Source organism: Artemia franciscana, chromosome 10 (genome assembly GCF_032884065.1).
Source record: "Artemia franciscana chromosome 10, ASM3288406v1, whole genome shotgun sequence".
Classification (NCBI taxonomy): domain Eukaryota; kingdom Metazoa; phylum Arthropoda; class Branchiopoda; order Anostraca; family Artemiidae; genus Artemia; species Artemia franciscana.
The window spans coordinates 29,003,964-29,020,393 of record NC_088872.1 but is presented as its reverse complement, the minus strand read 5'-3'; the positions used below and the strand labels follow the sequence as shown (position 1 = coordinate 29,020,393).

The window sequence follows — 16,430 nt, the reverse complement described above, 5'->3', positions numbered from 1 at the left end:
GTGACAGATCACTATTTGCCCCTTTTCTTGATTTGTCGTCTTCTGATTCATCGTGTATTTCCACATCCTGGGCAGCATCACTATCTAGTGCAACTCTATCATCTTGGTCAGTTTCGATTTCACAAATTTGTCAAGGATCATTTTTAAGATCTTGAGGTTTAACAGGTATTCTTCTTCTAACATCCATGACTGCTAGTACTAACTATTAATAGACCATAAAAGTTTAAAGATTTGTATGATTCTTGCTCATTTGGGTTTTCCTTTATTAGTAACATCTTCCATAGCTTTGTACACCGTTTCTTAATCACCAAGGAATTGCATACATTTAATCGGTTTCAAATACTAATCAAGTTCATCAACGAAAGATATTCTATTTGGCAAGTTTATTACCATAATAGCTTCATCAGACGGTTTATCCAAATGTTTGACAATACCTCTTAGTCGCCAAGTCTTCTCAACGGGAAGGCTAGACTGCTCAATTTTTTCAAGAATGACTTTCAAGGTATGTTGAACTCTAGTCAAAACTGATATATGAGCAGTATCAAATTGGTAGCCTTTTTCTCTTCAAAGTCTGATCAGCAGCATGGGCTTTCTAAATCCCTTTTTAACTAGTGGGAGCATCAAACCAGCCGCAAAGTTCGTTTTCTTTGTTCCAAGCTGTTTCACCATGCCTAACCATAATAATTTTGTATAACAATTCCGTATCCAAGCCGGTTATTACAATTGTTATGATTTGGCTTAAGAACTTTCACTTTCAATGAGAACAGAATAGCAACGAGTAATTGAAAAATAAATTCATAAAAACTTGATTGCAATACTGATAGATTCCAATATTTATCCCATGCTAAGTTCATAACATCACTTCTTCGTTTCGTCAGCTTTTCCGGCACAAAAATAAAGCTCTATTTATTTGTCAATATTTCTAGAGCTTCTGACATCAAGTCACTATTGGGAGTTTGTTTAACCCGATTGAACGTGAGACTATTGAATCTCGTTTCTTGTTGATACTCGTTCTTGTTCTTAAGTCAAGTCACTATTGGGAGGTTATTTAACCCCATTGAACATGAGACTATTTAATCTTTTTTCTTTTTCATACTCGTTCTTGTTGTTAAATCATTGGATAAAACAACGAATTTCGACTCGAGTTCAACAACTAATGCTCGGTAAATGTCGTTCTTTGGTACTGCATAGCTCATTTTTCCATTTGCACAGACAACTTTGCTCCAATTTTGCCCCTCCCCTAAGATATTGACGGAATTACTCCATAGGTCGCAGGTCCCTATAAATTAGAGACGATAAGTAATTTTGAGAAAGCCATGGGAAAGTCGTCACAGTTATGGAAAAACATGGAAAAATAATGACAAATTGAAAAGAAATTATGTGCATCCTTACTGTTGGATGTCGACCAATAAGTTTTTCTCCCTAACAGAGTAAATCCGAGTTCTAACTTTTGACAAAATGACTTCTTTCCAGTTTTCCCACCGATTTTTAATTAATAATTTTAAGCAAGGAAAAATCCTTGTTAATGAAGAAAGTACAAGAACCTAAATTTATATAGAATCAAACAGTTCGTGGGAACGAACTGTAGTAGGGAGCGACCCGGCTCAATAGTAAACAAAACTATAAGAAACGGAATTTTGATCCTAAAAGATACATCAAAAGAATCAAATTTTCATACTGATTTTAAATATATAAGTTTCATCAAATTTAGTCTTTGTCGTCAAAAGTTACAAGCCTGAGAAAATTTGCCTCATTTTGGAAAATAGGGGAAACACCCCCTAGAAGTCATAGAATCACACCATCGCATTCGGCGTATCAGAGAACCCTATTGCAAAAATTTCAAGCTCCTATCTATAGAAATGTGGAATTTCGTGTTTTTTGCCAGAAGACAAATCACGGGTGCGTGTTTATTTGTTTTTTTTTCTCTGTTCCCCAGGGGTCATCGTATCGACCAAGTGGCCCTAGAATGTCGCAATAGGGCTCATTCTAACGGAAATGAAAAGTTCTAGTGCCCTTTTTAAGTGACCAAAACAAAAGGAGGGCACCTAGGCCCCCTCCCACGCTAATTTTTTTTCCCAAAGTCAACGGATCAAAATTTTGAGATAGCCATTTTGTTCCGCATAGTCAAAAACCATAATAACTAATTCTTTTGTAATTACTTTACCCCCACAATCCCCAAGGGAGGGAGTGCAAGTTACAAACTTTGACCAGTGTACATACAGTAATAGTTATTGGGAAGTGAACAGACGTTCTCATGGGGATTTTTTTGGTTTGGGGGGTGGGGTTGAGGGGAGGGGGCCGTGTGGTAGGATCATTCCTTGGAGGAATGTCATAGGGGAAGAAAAATTCAATGAAAAGGGCGCCTGATTTTCTAGCATTACTATAAAAAAAAAACAATGAAAAAATAAACATGAAAACATTTTTTCAATTGAAAGTAAGGAGTAGCACTGAAACTTGAAACGACCAGAGATTATTACGCATATGAGGGGTTCTAAAAATACTTTAGTATTAAGAGCGAGGTATTTAGAAAGAGATAAATACCTCGCTCTTTATACTAAAGTATTTTTAATAATTTCAATTATTTATTCTACGGCCTTTCTGATTCAGGGGTTATTCTTAAAGAATTAGGACAAAACTTACGATTTAGTGTAAAGAACGAGGTATTAACGAGGGTACAAACCCCCTCGTGTACATAATAAAAATATAAGAATATAGAAGTTTGGTACGCAAGTTAATTCTTAAGTTACTTCTTAGTTAATCGTAATTTTTAATTACGATTGTTATTATTTGGCTTAAGAACTTTCACTTTCAATGAGAACAGAATAGCAACGACTAATTGAAAAACAAATTCATTAAAACTTGATTGCAATACTCATAGATGAACTAGAAGGAAATATGGGATTTTGTACCACTTGGAATTGTTTGTGACAGATCACTATTTGCCCCTTTTCTTGATTTGTCGTCTTCTGATTCATCGTGTATTTCCACATCCTGGGCAGCATCACTATCTAGTGCAACTCTATCATCTTGGTCAGTTTCGATTTCACAAATTTGTCCAGGATCATTTTTATCATCTTGAGGTATAACAGGTATTCTTCTTCTAACATCCATGACAGCTAGTACTAACTATTAATAGACCATAACAGTTAAAAGATTTGTATGATTCTTGCTCATTTGGGTTTTCCTTTATTAGTAACATCTTCCATAGCTTTGTATACAGTTTCTTAATCGCCAAGGAATTGCATACATATGGTTTCAAATTGTCATCAAGTTAATAAACGAAAGGTATTCTATTTAGCAAGTTTATTCCCATAATAGCTTCATCAGACAGTTTATCCAAATGTTTGACAATACCTCTTAGTCGCCATTTTAGTCGCCAAGTCTTCTCAACGGGAAGGCTAGACTGCTCAATTTCTTCAAGAATGACTTTCAAGGTATGCTGAGCTCTAGTCAAAACTGATGTAAGAGCAGTATCAAATTGGTAGCCTTTTCTCTTCAAAGTCTGATCAGCAGCATGGGCTTCCTGAATCCCTTTTTTACTCGAGGGAGCGTCGAACCAGCCGCAAAGTTTGTTTTCTTTGTTCCAAGCTGTTTCACTATGCCTAACCATAATAATTTTGTATAACAATTCCGTATCCAAGCCGGTTATTACAATTGTTATGATTTGGCTTAAGAACTTTCACTTTCAATGATAACAGAATAGCAACGAGTAATTGAAAAATAAATTCATAAGAACTTGATTGCAATACTAATAGAAAAACTAGAAGGAAATCTGGGATTTTGTACCACTTGGAATTGTTTGTGACAGATCACTATTTGCCCCTTTTCTTGATTTGTCGTCTTCTGATTCATCGTGTATTTCCACATCCTGGGCAGCATTACTATTTAGTGCAACTCTATCATCCTGGTCAGTTTCGATTTCACAAGTTTGTCCAGGATCATTTTTAACATCTTGAGGTTTAACAGGTATTCTTCTTCTAACATCCATGACAGCTAGTACTAAATATTAATAGATCATAACAGTTAAAAGATTTGTATGATTCTTGCTCATTTGGGTTTTCCTTTATTAGTAATATCTTCCATAGCTTTGTAAACAGTTTCTTAATCGCCAAGGAATTGCATACATTTAATCGGTTTCAAATTGTCATCATGTTCATAAGCGAAAGGTATTCTATTTGGCAAGTTTATTCCCATAGTAGCTTAATCAGACAGTTTATCCAAATGTTTGACAATACCTCTTAGTCGCCAACTCTTCTTAACGGGAAGGCTAGACTGCTCAATTTGTTCAAGAATGACTTTCAAAGTATGTTGAGCTCTAGTCAAAACTGATGTATGACCAGTATCAAACTGGTAGCCTTTTCTCTTCAAAGTCTGATCAGCATTATGGACTTCCTGAATCCCTTTTTTACTCGAGGGAGCATCGAACCAGCCGCAAAGTTTGTTTTCTTTGTTCCAAGCTGTTTTACCATGCCTAACCATAATAATTTTGTAAAACAATTCCGTATCCAAGCCGGTTATTACAATTGTTATGATTTGGCATAAAAACTTTCAATGAGAACAGAATAGCAACGAGTAATTGAAAAATAAATTCATAAAAACTTGATTGCAATACTGATAGATAAACTAGAAGAAAATCTGGGATTTTGTTTGTACCACTTTGAATTGTTTTTGACAGATCACTATTTGCCCCTTTTCTTGATTTGTCGTCTTCTGATTCATCGTGTATTTCCACATCCCGGGCAGCATCACTATCTAGTGCAACTCTATCATCTTGGTCAGTTACGATTCACAAATTTGTCCAGGATCATTTTTTACATCTTGAGGTTTAACAGGTATTCTTCTTCTAACATCCATGACAGCTAGTACTAACTATTAATAGACCATAACAGTTAAAAGATTTGTATGATTCTTGCTCATTTGGGTTTTCCTTTATTAGTAACATCTTCCATAGCTTTGTACACAGTTTCTTAATCGCAAAGGAATTGCATACATTTGATCGGTTTCAAATTGTCATCAAGTTCATAAACGAAAGGTATTCTATTTGGCAAGTTTATTCCCATAATAGCTTCATTAGACAGTTTATCCAAATGTTTGACAATACCTCTTAGTCACCAAGTCTTCTCAACGGGAAGGCTAGACTGCTCAATTTATTCAAGAATGACTTTCAAGATATGTTGAACTCTAGTCAAAACTGATGTATGAGCAGTATTAAATTGGTTGCCTTTTCTCTTCTAAGTCTGATCAGCAGCATGGGCTTCCTGAATCCCTTTTTTACTCGAGGGAGCATCAAACCAGCCGCAAAGTTTGTTTTCTTTGTTCCAAGCCATTTCACCATGCCAAACCATAATAATTTGTTATAACAATTCCGTATCCAAGCCGTTTATTACAATTGTTATGATTTGGCTTAAGAACTTTCACTTTCAATGAGAACAGAATAGCAGCGAGTAGTTCAAAAATAAATTCATAAAAACTTGATTACAATACTGATAGATAAACTAGAAGAAAATACGGGATTTTGTTTGTACCACTTGGAATTATTTTGACAAATCACTATTTGCCCCTTTTCTTGATTTGTTGTCTTCTGATTCATCGTGGATTTCCATATCCGTGGCAGCATCACTATCTAGTGCAACTCTATGATATTGGTCAGTTTCGATTTCACAAATTTGTCCAGGATCATTTTTAACATCTTGAGGTTTAACAGGTATACTTCTTCTAACATCCATGACAGCTAGTACTAACTATTAATAGACCATAACAGTTAAAAGATTTGTATGATTCTTGCTCATTTGGGTTTTCCTTTATTATTAACATCTTCCATAGCTTTGTACACAGTTTCTTAATCACCAAGGAATTGCATACATTTAATCGGTTTCAAATTGTCATCAAGTTCATAAACGAAAGGTATTCTATTTGGCAAGTTTATTCCCATAATAGCTTTATCAGACAGTTTATCCAAATGTTTGGCAATACCTCTTAGTCGCCATTTTAGTCGCCAAGTCTTCTCAACGGGAAGGCTAGACTGCTCAATTTCTTCAATAGTGACTTTCAAGGTATGTTGAGCTCTAGTCAAAACTGATGTATGAGCAGTATCAAATTGGTAGCCTTTTCTCTTCAAAGTCTGATCAGCAGCATGGGCTTCCTGAATCCCTTTTTTACTCGAAGGAGCATCAAACCAGCCGCAAAGTTTGTTTTCTTTGTTCCAAGCTGTTTCACCATGCATAACCATTATAATTTTTTATAACAATTCCGTATCCAAGCCGGTTATTACAATTGTTATGATTTGGCTTAAGAACTTTCACTTTCAATGAGAAAAGAATAGCAACAAGTAGTTGAAAAATAAATTCATAAAAACTTGATTGCAATACTGATAGATAAACTAGAAGAAAATCCGGGATTTTGTTTGTAACACTTGGAATTTTTTTGGACAGATCACTATTTGCCCCTTTTCTTGATTTGTCGTCTTCTGATTCACCGTGTATTTCCGCATCCTGGGCAGCATCACTATCTAGTGCAACGCTATCATCTTGGTCAGTTTCGATTTCACAAATTTGTCCTGGATCATTTTTAACATCTTGAGGTTTAACAGGTATTCTTCTTCTAACATCCATAACAGCTAGTACTAACTATTAATAGACCATAACAGTTGAAAGATTTGTATGATTCTTGCTCATTTGGGTTTTCCTTTATTAGTAACATCTTCCATAGCTTTGTACACAGTTTCTTAATCACCAAGGAATTACATACATTTAATCGGTTTCAAATTGTCATCAAGTTCATAAACGAAAGGTATTCTATTTGGCAAGTTTATTCCCATAATAGCTTTATCAGACAGTTTATCCAAATGTTTGACAATACCTCTTAGTCGCCAAGTCTTCTCAACGGGAACGCTAGACTGCTCAATTTCTTCAAGAATGATTTTCAAGGTATGTTGAACTCTACTCAAAACTGATGTATGAGCAGTATCAAATTGGTAGCATTTTCTCTTCAAAGTCTGATCAGCAGAATCGGCTTCCTGAATCCCTTTTTCACTCGAGGGAGCATCAAACCAGCCGCATCGTTTGTTTTCTTTGTTCCAAGCTGTTTCACCATGCCTAACCATAATAATTTTGTACAACAATTCCGTATTCAAGCCGGTTATTACGATTGTTATTATTTGGCTTAAGAACTTTCACTTTCAATGAGAACAGAATAGCAACGACTAATTGAAAAATAAATTCATTAAAACTTGATTGCAATACTCATAGATAAACTAGAAGGAAATCTGGGATTTTGTACCACTTGGAATTTTTTTTGACAGATCACTATTTGCCCCTTTTCTTGATTTGTCGTCTTCTGATTCATCGTGTATTTCCACATCCTGGGCAGCATCACTATCTAGTGCAACTCTATCATCTTGGTCAGTTTCGATTTCACAAATTTGTCCAGGATCATATTTAACATCTTGAGGTTTAACAGGTATTCTTCTTCTAACATCCATGACTGCTAGTACTAACTATTAATAGACCATAACAGTTAAAAGATTTGTATGATTCTTGCTCATTTGGGTTTTCCTTTATTAGTAACATCTTCCATAGCTTTGTACACAGTTTCTTAATCACCAAGGAATTGCATACATTTAATCGGTTTCAAATATTCATCAAGTTCATCAACGAAAGGTATTCCCATAATAGCTTTATCAGACAGTTTATCCAAATGTTTGACAACACCTCTTAGTCGCCAAGTCTTCTCAACGGGAAGGCTAGACTGCTCAATTTTTTCAAGAATGACTTTCAAGGTATGTTGAACTCTAGTCAAAACTGATATATGAGCAGTATCAAATTGGTAGCCTTTTTCTCTTCAAAGTCTGATCAGCAGCATGGGCTTTCCAAATCCCTTTTTAACTAGTGGGAGCATCAAACCAGCCGCAAAGTTTGTTTTCTTTGTTCCAAGCTGTTTCACCATGCCTAACCATAATAATTTTGTATAAAAATTCCGTATCCAAGCCGGTTATTACAATTGTTATGATTTGGCTTAAGAACTTTCACTTTCAATGAGAACAGAATAGCAACGAGCAATTGAATAATAAATTCATAAAAACTTGATTGCAATACTGATAGATTCCAATATTTATCCCATGCTAAGTTCATAACATCACTTCTTCGTTTCGTCAGCTTTTCCGACACAAAAATAAAGCTCTATTTATTTGTCAATATTTCTAGAGCTTCTGACATCAAGTCACTATTGGGAGTTTGTTTAACCCGATTGAACGTGAGACTATTGAATCTCGTTTCTTGTTGATACTCGTTCTTGTTCTTAAGTCAAGTCACTATTGGGAGGTTATTTAACCCCATTGAACATGAGACTATTTAATCTTTTTTCTTTTTCATACTCGTTCTTGTTGTTAAATCATTGGATAAAACAACGAATTTCGACTCGAATTCAACAACTAATGCTCGGTAAATGTCGTTCTTTGGTACTGCATAGCTCATTTTTCCATTTGCACAGACAACTTTGTTCCAATTTTGCCCCTCCCCTAAGATATTGACGGAATTACTCCATAGGTCACAGGTCCCTATAAATTAGAGACGATAAGTAATTTTGAGAAAGCCATGGGAAAGTCGTCACAGTTATGGAAAAACATGGAAAAATAATGACAAATTGAAAAGAAATTATGTGCATCCTTACGGTTGGATGTCGACCAATAAGTTTTTCTCCCTAACAGAGTAAATCCGAGTTCTAACTTTTGACAAAATGACTTCTTTCCAGTTTTCCCACCGATTTTTAATTAATAATTTTAAGCAAGGAGAAATCCTTGTTAATGAAGAAAGTACAAGAACCTAAATTTATATAGAATCAATCAGTTCGTGGGAACAATCTTCCATAGCTTTGTACACTGTTTCTTAATCGCTAAGGAATTGCATACATTTGATCGGTTTCAAATTGTCATCAAGTTCATAAACGAAAGGTATTCTATTTGGCAAGTTTATTCCCATAATAGCTTCATCAGACAGTTTATCCAAATGTTTGACAATACGTCTTAGTCGCCAAGTCTTCTCAACGGGAAGGCTAGACTGCTCAATTTCTTCAAGAATGACTTTCAAGGTATGTTTAACATCCAGAATTATGTTGAATATGTCTAATATGAGAGCGAATTTGGCTACGGCATTCCCGGCATTAAGCGATGCGTCGAGGCTGGCGACCTCGTCGAAAAGTGAGCTAGCTACCATACTATCAAGGAGACATAGCCTGAATATCGGCTGCTGGAACCTCTGTTCCATCAAATGTTCACTAACGCAAGTTAATTTTATTTATATAACCTGGACATACTCTGTGTTTCAGAGACAAGATTAAATGGACAAATGACACTTGACCTAATAGCCGCTTCGGGTAAAAAGGCCATACTATTCAATTCTGGCCCAATGGATGGATCCGGCCTCGCAGGAGTGGGAATAATCATGACACCCAAGATCGCATCAGGACTCCTTGACTATGAAGCAGTGTCTGACAGAATTGTGATGGCCTGTTTAAAAGGTCAGAGTAATAACCTGACAATACTATCTGTATATGCCCCTATTCGTGACGCCCCTGACCACTTGAAAGATAAATTCTATGCTGACCTCCAACTGACTATGAATAAAATTCCTCGTAAGGACATCCTCGTGATCGGTGGTGACTTCAATGCCAGGATTGGCACGAGACTAAACGATTCTGAATGGGCCATTGGCAACCACGGTTTGGGCGACCGGTGCATTAACGGAGTTAGACTTCTCATGTTTGCTATGCTGAATGATCTCAGTGTGGCTAATACATGGTTTAAACACAAACCTTGCCACACTTACACTTGGAGATCCCGAGATGGTAGAACCCGCGCCCAAATTGACTATTAACTCGTTTCTCGTCGCTGGAAGTCAATGATTAAAGACTCGAGAGTATACAGAGGGGCGGACACTGGATCAAAAAGTGGATCCGACCATTTATTACTAAAATCAAAAGTTAGATTCAGACTCAGCTCCAAAAAAGTATCTGCACCTAGACGCATCCTAGACACAACGAAACTCAAACTCCCTGAAATCAAAGAGACCTTTATGCTCGAACTTACAAACCGTTTCACGGCGTTGCAAGATAATGACCGAGAATTTAAGACCAATCAAGCAATTTCTGAGACCGAGACAAGTGCCATGACCGAGCAAGATAATTTTAACCCATCACTAAATATAGAAAAGCGCTGGATCAAGTTCCGAAATCAAGTGAAAGAGGCAGCTACAGAAATTCTCGGAGTAAGGGACAAAAAATCCAAAAGATGGATTTCTCAGAAGACAATAGAACTCTCTGTAAGGAAGAAACAAATTACTGATAAACACTCTGCCTCTTTTAAAGCACTCCGCCAAGAATGTCACAAATCTGCTAAGGCAGACAAACAAGCATATTGGTCTAATGTAGCCTGTGAAATGGAAAAAGCTGCTGCACGCAATGATTCACGGAAACTCTACCAGCTCCTAGGAGAATCAACCGGGAAAAAGAAGCAAAGATCTACCCCCACGCTACTTAGTAAGGACAACAAGCTTCTCACGAGCAAAGAAGATCGCATCGAACGATGGCGTGCTCACTTCCAGGAGCTTCTTCACCCATCAGAAAATGACCACAGCCAACCCATTCCATCCCACAGCAGTTCTGAGTCACCATTCGTGTATAAGGATTGCAATATCGCCCCTCCAAGCAGAGAAGAAATTATTCATGCCGTAAAACTATTAAAAAATAATAAAAGCCCTGGCATTGACGAATTACCAGCTGAACTTCTCAAGGCCCTTCCAGAAGCGGCTATCGACGAGCTCCACAACTTACTCACGGATGTCTGGGTCAACGAATACATTCCTGAAGAGTGGAGGACCTCTATAATAATTCCTGTATTTAAGAAAGGGGATCGAGCCGATTGTAAAAATTATAGAGGAATTTCCCTGATACCCATTTCTGCAAAAGTTTTCACAATAATAGTATTAAATAGGTTCAGAAATATTAGAAATGATCGGACGAGGCCAAATCAAGCAGGATTCAGACCTGGTATGGGATGCTGCGATCATATTTTTAGCCTGAGACAGATCCTGGAACACCGCCTTATACACCAGCAGGAAACAATACAAGTCTTTATCGACTTTGTAACGGCTTTTGACTCGGTAAAGAGAATTGCCATCTGGGATGCAATGAGGGATGATGGAGTGCCCGAAAAGATAGTCCGTTTAATTAAGGCGTATTACGTGGGAACGAGGGCATTTATAAGAGCTGACGGAGAAATCTCAAAAGAAATATCAATTGACAAAGGAGTGCGACAGGGTTGTGCCTTATCGCCTATTTTATTTAACTTTGTCATTGACCAGATCATTAAGACTCTTGACAAATACAAAGGTGTGACAATCAGTCCAGCACTATCAATAACAGACCTCGATTACGCTGATGATGTGGATATCTTGGCTGAGTCGATAATAGAAGCACAGCTCATGATAGACGACATTGCTGCTAGATCCCTTGCTAATCGAAAACAAAATCGATGCGCACCTCTGGGCTAGATGAAACTCCAATCACATTGAATGGCATCCCAATCGAGGACGTCCAGAATTTCAAATATCTAGGCTCCCTAATAAATCCCAAGGGCGAAGCTCTAAGCGAAATACAAAGCCGCATCTCCGCAGCCTGGGCAGCATTCATCCAGCTTCGGAAGTGCCTCTGGCTACGAAATGAAATTTCCCTTCGAACAAAGCTCCGGATATATAACGCCTTGGTCCTCTCTGTGCTTCTTTATGGTTGCGAAACGTGGCCCCTCAGAGCTGGGGAAGCTAATAACCTGAATGTCTTCCACCACAAGTGTCTTCGCTGTATTCTTGGCCTGCGTCTCTCTGACCGCGTCCGTAACGATGTCATCAGAAGAAGATGTGGTGATATACCACTTGTCTCTGATGTTGTCAAAGCGAGACGCCTACGATGGTTCGGGCATACACTGCGCCGACCGGATGACTCTTTCAGCAAACAGTGCTTGAAATGCCAACCCCTTGCGCACTGGAAGAGGAAGCCTGGAGGACAAAAAAAGACATGGTTATCAACAGTTAGAGCCGACCTCGAGCCAATGGGAGGTTTCAAGAAGCACGGGCACCGATGGAATGGACAATGGATCCAGTTGATCGAGCCAATCGCACTTGAAAGAGAGCAATGGAGAGAGGCATGTCGACAAATTCTGGATGCCACGATGGGCCTGGACAAGGCTCGAACGTGACACCAAGTACAAGTAAGTAAGTAGTATCCAAGCCGGTTATTACAATTGTTATGATTTGGCTTAAGAACTTTCACTTTCAATGAGAACAGAATAGCAACGAGTACTTGAAAAAAAAATTAATAAAAACATGATTGCAATACTGATAGATAAACTAGAAGAAAATCCGGGATTTTGTTTGCACCACTTGGAATTGTTTTGACAGATCACTATTTGCCCCTTTTCTTGATTTGTCGTCTTCTGATTCATCGTGTATTTCCACATCCTGGGCAGCATCACTATCTAAGGCAACTCTATGATCTTGGTCAGTTTCGATATCACAAATTTGTCCAGGATCATTTTTAACATCTTGAGGTTTAACAGGTATTCTTCTTCTAACATCCATGACAGCTAGTACTAACTATTAATAGACCATAACAGTTAAAAGATTTGTATGATTCTTGCTCTTTTGGGTTTTCCTTTATTAGTAACATCTTCCATAGCTTTGTATACAGTTTCTTAATCGCCAAGGAATTGCATACATTTAATCGGTTTCAAATTGTCATCAAGTTAATAAACGAAAGGTATTCTATTTAGCAAGTTTATTCCCATAATAGCTTCATCAGACAGTTTATCCAAATGTTTGACAATACCTCTTAGTCGCCATTTTAGTCGCCAAGTCTTCTCAACGGGAAGGCTAGACTGCTCAATTTCTTCAAGAATGACTTTCAAGGTATGCTGAGCTCTAGTCAAAACTGATGTAAGAGCAGTATCAAATTGGTAGCCTTTTCTCTTCAAAGTATGATCAGCAGCATGGGCTTCCTGAATCCCTTTTTTACTCCAGGGAGCATCAAACCAGCCGCAAAGTTTGTTTTCTTTGTTCCAAGCTGTTTCACTATGCTTAACCATAATAATTTTGTATAACAATTCCGTATCCAAGCCGGTTATTACAATTGTTAGGATTTGGCTTAAGAACTTTCACTTTCAATGATAACAGAATAGCAACGAGTAATTGAAAAATAAATTCATAAGAACTTGATTGCAATACTGATAGATAAACTAGAAGGAAATCTGGGATTTTGTACCACTTGGAATTGTTTGTGACAGATCACTATTTGCCCCTTTTCTTGATTTGTTGTCCTCTGATTCATCGTGTATTTCCACATCCTGGGCAGCATCACTATCTAGTGCAACTCTATCATCTTGGTCAGTTTCCATTTCACAAATTTGTCCAGGATCATTTTTAACATCATGAGGTTTAACAGGTATTCTTCTTCTAACATCCATGACAACTATTACTAAATATTAATAGACCATAACAGTTAGAAGATTTGCATGATTCTTGCTCATTTGGGTTTTCCTTTATTAGTAACATCTTTCATAGCTTTGTACACAGTTTCTTAATCATCAAGGAATTGCATACATTTAGTCGGTTTCAAATTGTCATCAAGTTCATAAACGAAAGGTATTCTATTTGGCAAGTTTATTCCCATAATAGCTTCATCAGACATTTCATCCAAATGTTTGAAAATACCTCTTAGTCGCCATTTTAGTCGCCAAGCGTTTTCAACGGGAAGGCTAGACTGCTCAATTTCTTCAAGAATGACTTTCAAGGTATGTTGAGCTCTAGTCAAAACTGATGTATAAGCGGCATTAAATTGGTAGCCTTTTCTCTTCAAAGTCTGATCAGCAGCATGGGCTTTCTGAATCCCTTTTTACTCGAGGGAGCATCAAACCAGCCGAAAAGTTTGTTGTCTTTGTTCCAAGCTGTTTCACTGTACCTAACCATAATAATTTTGTATAACAATTCCGTATCCAAGCCGGTTATTACAATTGTTTTGATTTGGGTTAAGAACTTTCACTTTCAATGAGAACAGAATAGCAACGAGTAATTGAAAAATAAATTCATAAGAACTTGATTGCAATACTGATAGATAAACTAGAAGAAAATCTGGGATTTTGTTTGTAACACTTGGAATTTTTTTTGACAGATCACTATTTGCCCCTTTTCTTGATTTGTCGTCTTCTGATTCACCGTGTATTTCCACATCCTGGGGAGCATCACTATCTAGTGCAACGCTATCATCTTGGTCAGTTTCGATTTCACAAATTTGTCCAGGATCATTTTTAACATCTTGAGGTTTAACAGGTATTCTTCTTCTAACATCCATGACAGCTAGTACTAACTATTAATAGACCATAACAGTTGAAAGATTTGTATGATTCTTGCTCATTTGGGTTTTCCTTTATTAGTAACATCTTCCATAGCTTTGTACACAGTTTCTTAATCACCAAGGAATTGCATACATTTAATCGGTTTCAAATATTCATCAATTTCATCAACGAAAGGTATTCTATTTGGCAAGTTTATTCCCATAATAGCTTCATCAGACAGTTTATCCAAATGTTTGACAATACCTCTTAGTCGCCAAGTCTTCTCAACGGGAAGGCTAGACTGATCAATTTTTTCAAGAATGACTTTCAAGGTATGTTGAACTCTAGTCAAAACTGATGTATGAGCATTATCAAATTGGTAGCCTTTTTCTCTTCAAAGTCTGATCAGCAGCATGGGCTTCCTGAATCGATTTCACAAATTTGTCCAGGATCATTTTTATCATCTTGAGGTATAACAGGTATTCTTCTTCTAACATCCATGACAGCTAGTACTAACTATTAATAGACCATAACAGTTAAAAGATTTGTATGATTCTTGCTCATTTGGGTTTTCCTTTATTAGTAACATCTTCCATAGCTTTGTATACAGTTTCTTAATCGCCAAGGAATTGCATACATATGGTTTCAAATTGTCATCAAGTTAATAAACGAAAGGTATTCTATTTAGCAAGTTTATTCCCATAATAGCTTCATCAGACAGTTTATCCAAATGTTTGACAATACCTCTTAGTCGCCATTTTAGTCGCCAAGTCTTCTCAACGGGAAGGCTAGACTGCTCAATTTCTTCAAGAATGACTTTCAAGGTATGCTGAGCTCTAGTCAAAACTGATGTAAGAGCAGTATCAAATTGGTAGCCTTTTCTCTTCAAAGTCTGATCAGCAGCATGGGCTTCCTGAATCCCTTTTTTACTCGAGGGAGCGTCGAACCAGCCGCAAAGTTTGTTTTCTTTGTTCCAAGCTGTTTCACTATGCCTAACCATAATAATTTTGTATAACAATTCCGTATCCAAGCCGGTTATTACAATTGTTATGATTTGGCTTAAGAACTTTCACTTTCAATGATAACAGAATAGCAACGAGTAATTGAAAAATAAATTCATAAGAACTTGATTGCAATACTAATAGAAAAACTAGAAGGAAATCTGGGATTTTGTACCACTTGGAATTGTTTGTGACAGATCACTATTTGCCCCTTTTCTTGATTTGTCGTCTTCTGATTCATCGTGTATTTCCACATCCTGGGCAGCATTACTATTTAGTGCAACTCTATCATCCTGGTCAGTTTCGATTTCACAAGTTTGTCCAGGATCATTTTTAACATCTTGAGGTTTAACAGGTATTCTTCTTCTAACATCCATGACAGCTAGTACTAAATATTAATAGATCATAACAGTTAAAAGATTTGTATGATTCTTGCTCATTTGGGTTTTCCTTTATTAGTAATATCTTCCATAGCTTTGTAAACAGTTTCTTAATCGCCAAGGAATTGCATACATTTAATCGGTTTCAAATTGTCATCATGTTCATAAGCGAAAGGTATTCTATTTGGCAAGTTTATTCCCATAGTAGCTTCATCAGACAGTTTATCCAAATGTTTGACAATACCTCTTAGTCGCCAACTCTTCTTAACGGGAAGGCTAGACTGCTCAATTTGTTCAAGAATGACTTTCAAAGTATGTTGAGCTCTAGTCAAAACTGATGTATGACCAGTATCAAACTGGTAGCCTTTTCTCTTCAAAGTCTGATCAGCATTATGGACTTCCTGAATCCCTTTTTTACTCGAGGGAGCATCGAACCAGCCGCAAAGTTTGTTTTCTTTGTTCCAAGCTGTTTTACCATGCCTAACCATAATAATTTTGTAAAACAATTCCGTATCCAAGCCGGTTATTACAATTGTTATGATTTGGCATAAAAACTTTCAATGAGAACAGAATAGCAACGAGTAATTGAAAAATAAATTCATAAAAACTTGATTGCAATACTGATAGATAAACTAGAAGAAAATCTGGGATTTTGTTTGTACCACTTTGAATTGT

General features: G+C 37.0%; 7 protein-coding genes across 7 annotated transcripts; all 7 read right to left on the bottom strand.

Moving 5' to 3' along the window:
* Positions 1–3,271: 3,271 nt before the first annotated feature.
* On the bottom strand, positions 3,272–3,610 carry LOC136032443 (2,3-bisphosphoglycerate-dependent phosphoglycerate mutase-like). The gene has a single exon (XM_065712752.1). The coding sequence runs from the start codon at positions 3,608–3,610 to the stop codon at positions 3,272–3,274; it is 339 nt and encodes a 112-aa protein (XP_065568824.1).
* A 2,229-nt stretch (positions 3,611–5,839) lies between these two features.
* On the bottom strand, positions 5,840–6,229 carry LOC136032442 (2,3-bisphosphoglycerate-dependent phosphoglycerate mutase-like). The gene has a single exon (XM_065712751.1). It carries the CDS (start codon positions 6,227–6,229, stop codon positions 5,840–5,842), a length of 390 nt encoding a protein of 129 aa, XP_065568823.1.
* Positions 6,230–6,739: 510 nt separating this feature from the next.
* Positions 6,740–7,102, bottom strand: LOC136032441 (phosphoglycerate mutase 2-like). The gene has a single exon (XM_065712750.1). The coding sequence runs from the start codon at positions 7,100–7,102 to the stop codon at positions 6,740–6,742; it is 363 nt and encodes a 120-aa protein (XP_065568822.1).
* A 491-nt stretch (positions 7,103–7,593) lies between these two features.
* LOC136032440 (uncharacterized) lies at positions 7,594–8,471 on the bottom strand. Its single transcript, XM_065712749.1, has 2 exons — positions 8,372–8,471; positions 7,594–7,799 (listed from the first exon to the last, which is right to left on the bottom strand). Exons 1-2 carry the CDS (start codon positions 8,469–8,471, stop codon positions 7,594–7,596), a joined length of 306 nt encoding a protein of 101 aa, XP_065568821.1.
* A 4,319-nt stretch (positions 8,472–12,790) lies between these two features.
* On the bottom strand, positions 12,791–13,129 carry LOC136032439 (2,3-bisphosphoglycerate-dependent phosphoglycerate mutase-like). The gene has a single exon (XM_065712747.1). It carries the CDS (start codon positions 13,127–13,129, stop codon positions 12,791–12,793), a length of 339 nt encoding a protein of 112 aa, XP_065568819.1.
* Positions 13,130–15,035: 1,906 nt separating this feature from the next.
* On the bottom strand, positions 15,036–15,374 carry LOC136032438 (2,3-bisphosphoglycerate-dependent phosphoglycerate mutase-like). The gene has a single exon (XM_065712746.1). It carries the CDS (start codon positions 15,372–15,374, stop codon positions 15,036–15,038), a length of 339 nt encoding a protein of 112 aa, XP_065568818.1.
* A 491-nt stretch (positions 15,375–15,865) lies between these two features.
* LOC136032436 (2,3-bisphosphoglycerate-dependent phosphoglycerate mutase-like) lies at positions 15,866–16,243 on the bottom strand. Its single transcript, XM_065712745.1, has one exon. It carries the CDS (start codon positions 16,241–16,243, stop codon positions 15,866–15,868), a length of 378 nt encoding a protein of 125 aa, XP_065568817.1.
* Between the last annotated feature and the right edge of the window lie 187 nt (positions 16,244–16,430).

Bases quoted from the DNA above. Each gene is read 5' to 3' on its own strand.
- LOC136032443 (XM_065712752.1), bottom strand. From the start codon at position 3,610: ATGGTTAGGCATAGTGAAACAGCTTGGAACAAAGAAAACAAACTTTGC.
- LOC136032442 (XM_065712751.1), bottom strand. From the start codon at position 6,229: ATGGTTATGCATGGTGAAACAGCTTGGAACAAAGAAAACAAACTTTGC.
- LOC136032441 (XM_065712750.1), bottom strand. From the start codon at position 7,102: ATGGTTAGGCATGGTGAAACAGCTTGGAACAAAGAAAACAAACGATGC.
- LOC136032440 (XM_065712749.1), bottom strand. From the start codon at position 8,471: ATGAGCTATGCAGTACCAAAGAACGACATTTACCGAGCATTAGTTGTT. The intron at 7,800-8,371 runs GTATGAAAAAGA...CTCATATATCAG, and splicing joins TGATTTAACAACAAGAACGA to TTTTGACTAGAGTTCAACAT.
- LOC136032439 (XM_065712747.1), bottom strand. From the start codon at position 13,129: ATGGTTAAGCATAGTGAAACAGCTTGGAACAAAGAAAACAAACTTTGC.
- LOC136032438 (XM_065712746.1), bottom strand. From the start codon at position 15,374: ATGGTTAGGCATAGTGAAACAGCTTGGAACAAAGAAAACAAACTTTGC.
- LOC136032436 (XM_065712745.1), bottom strand. From the start codon at position 16,243: ATGGTTAGGCATGGTAAAACAGCTTGGAACAAAGAAAACAAACTTTGC.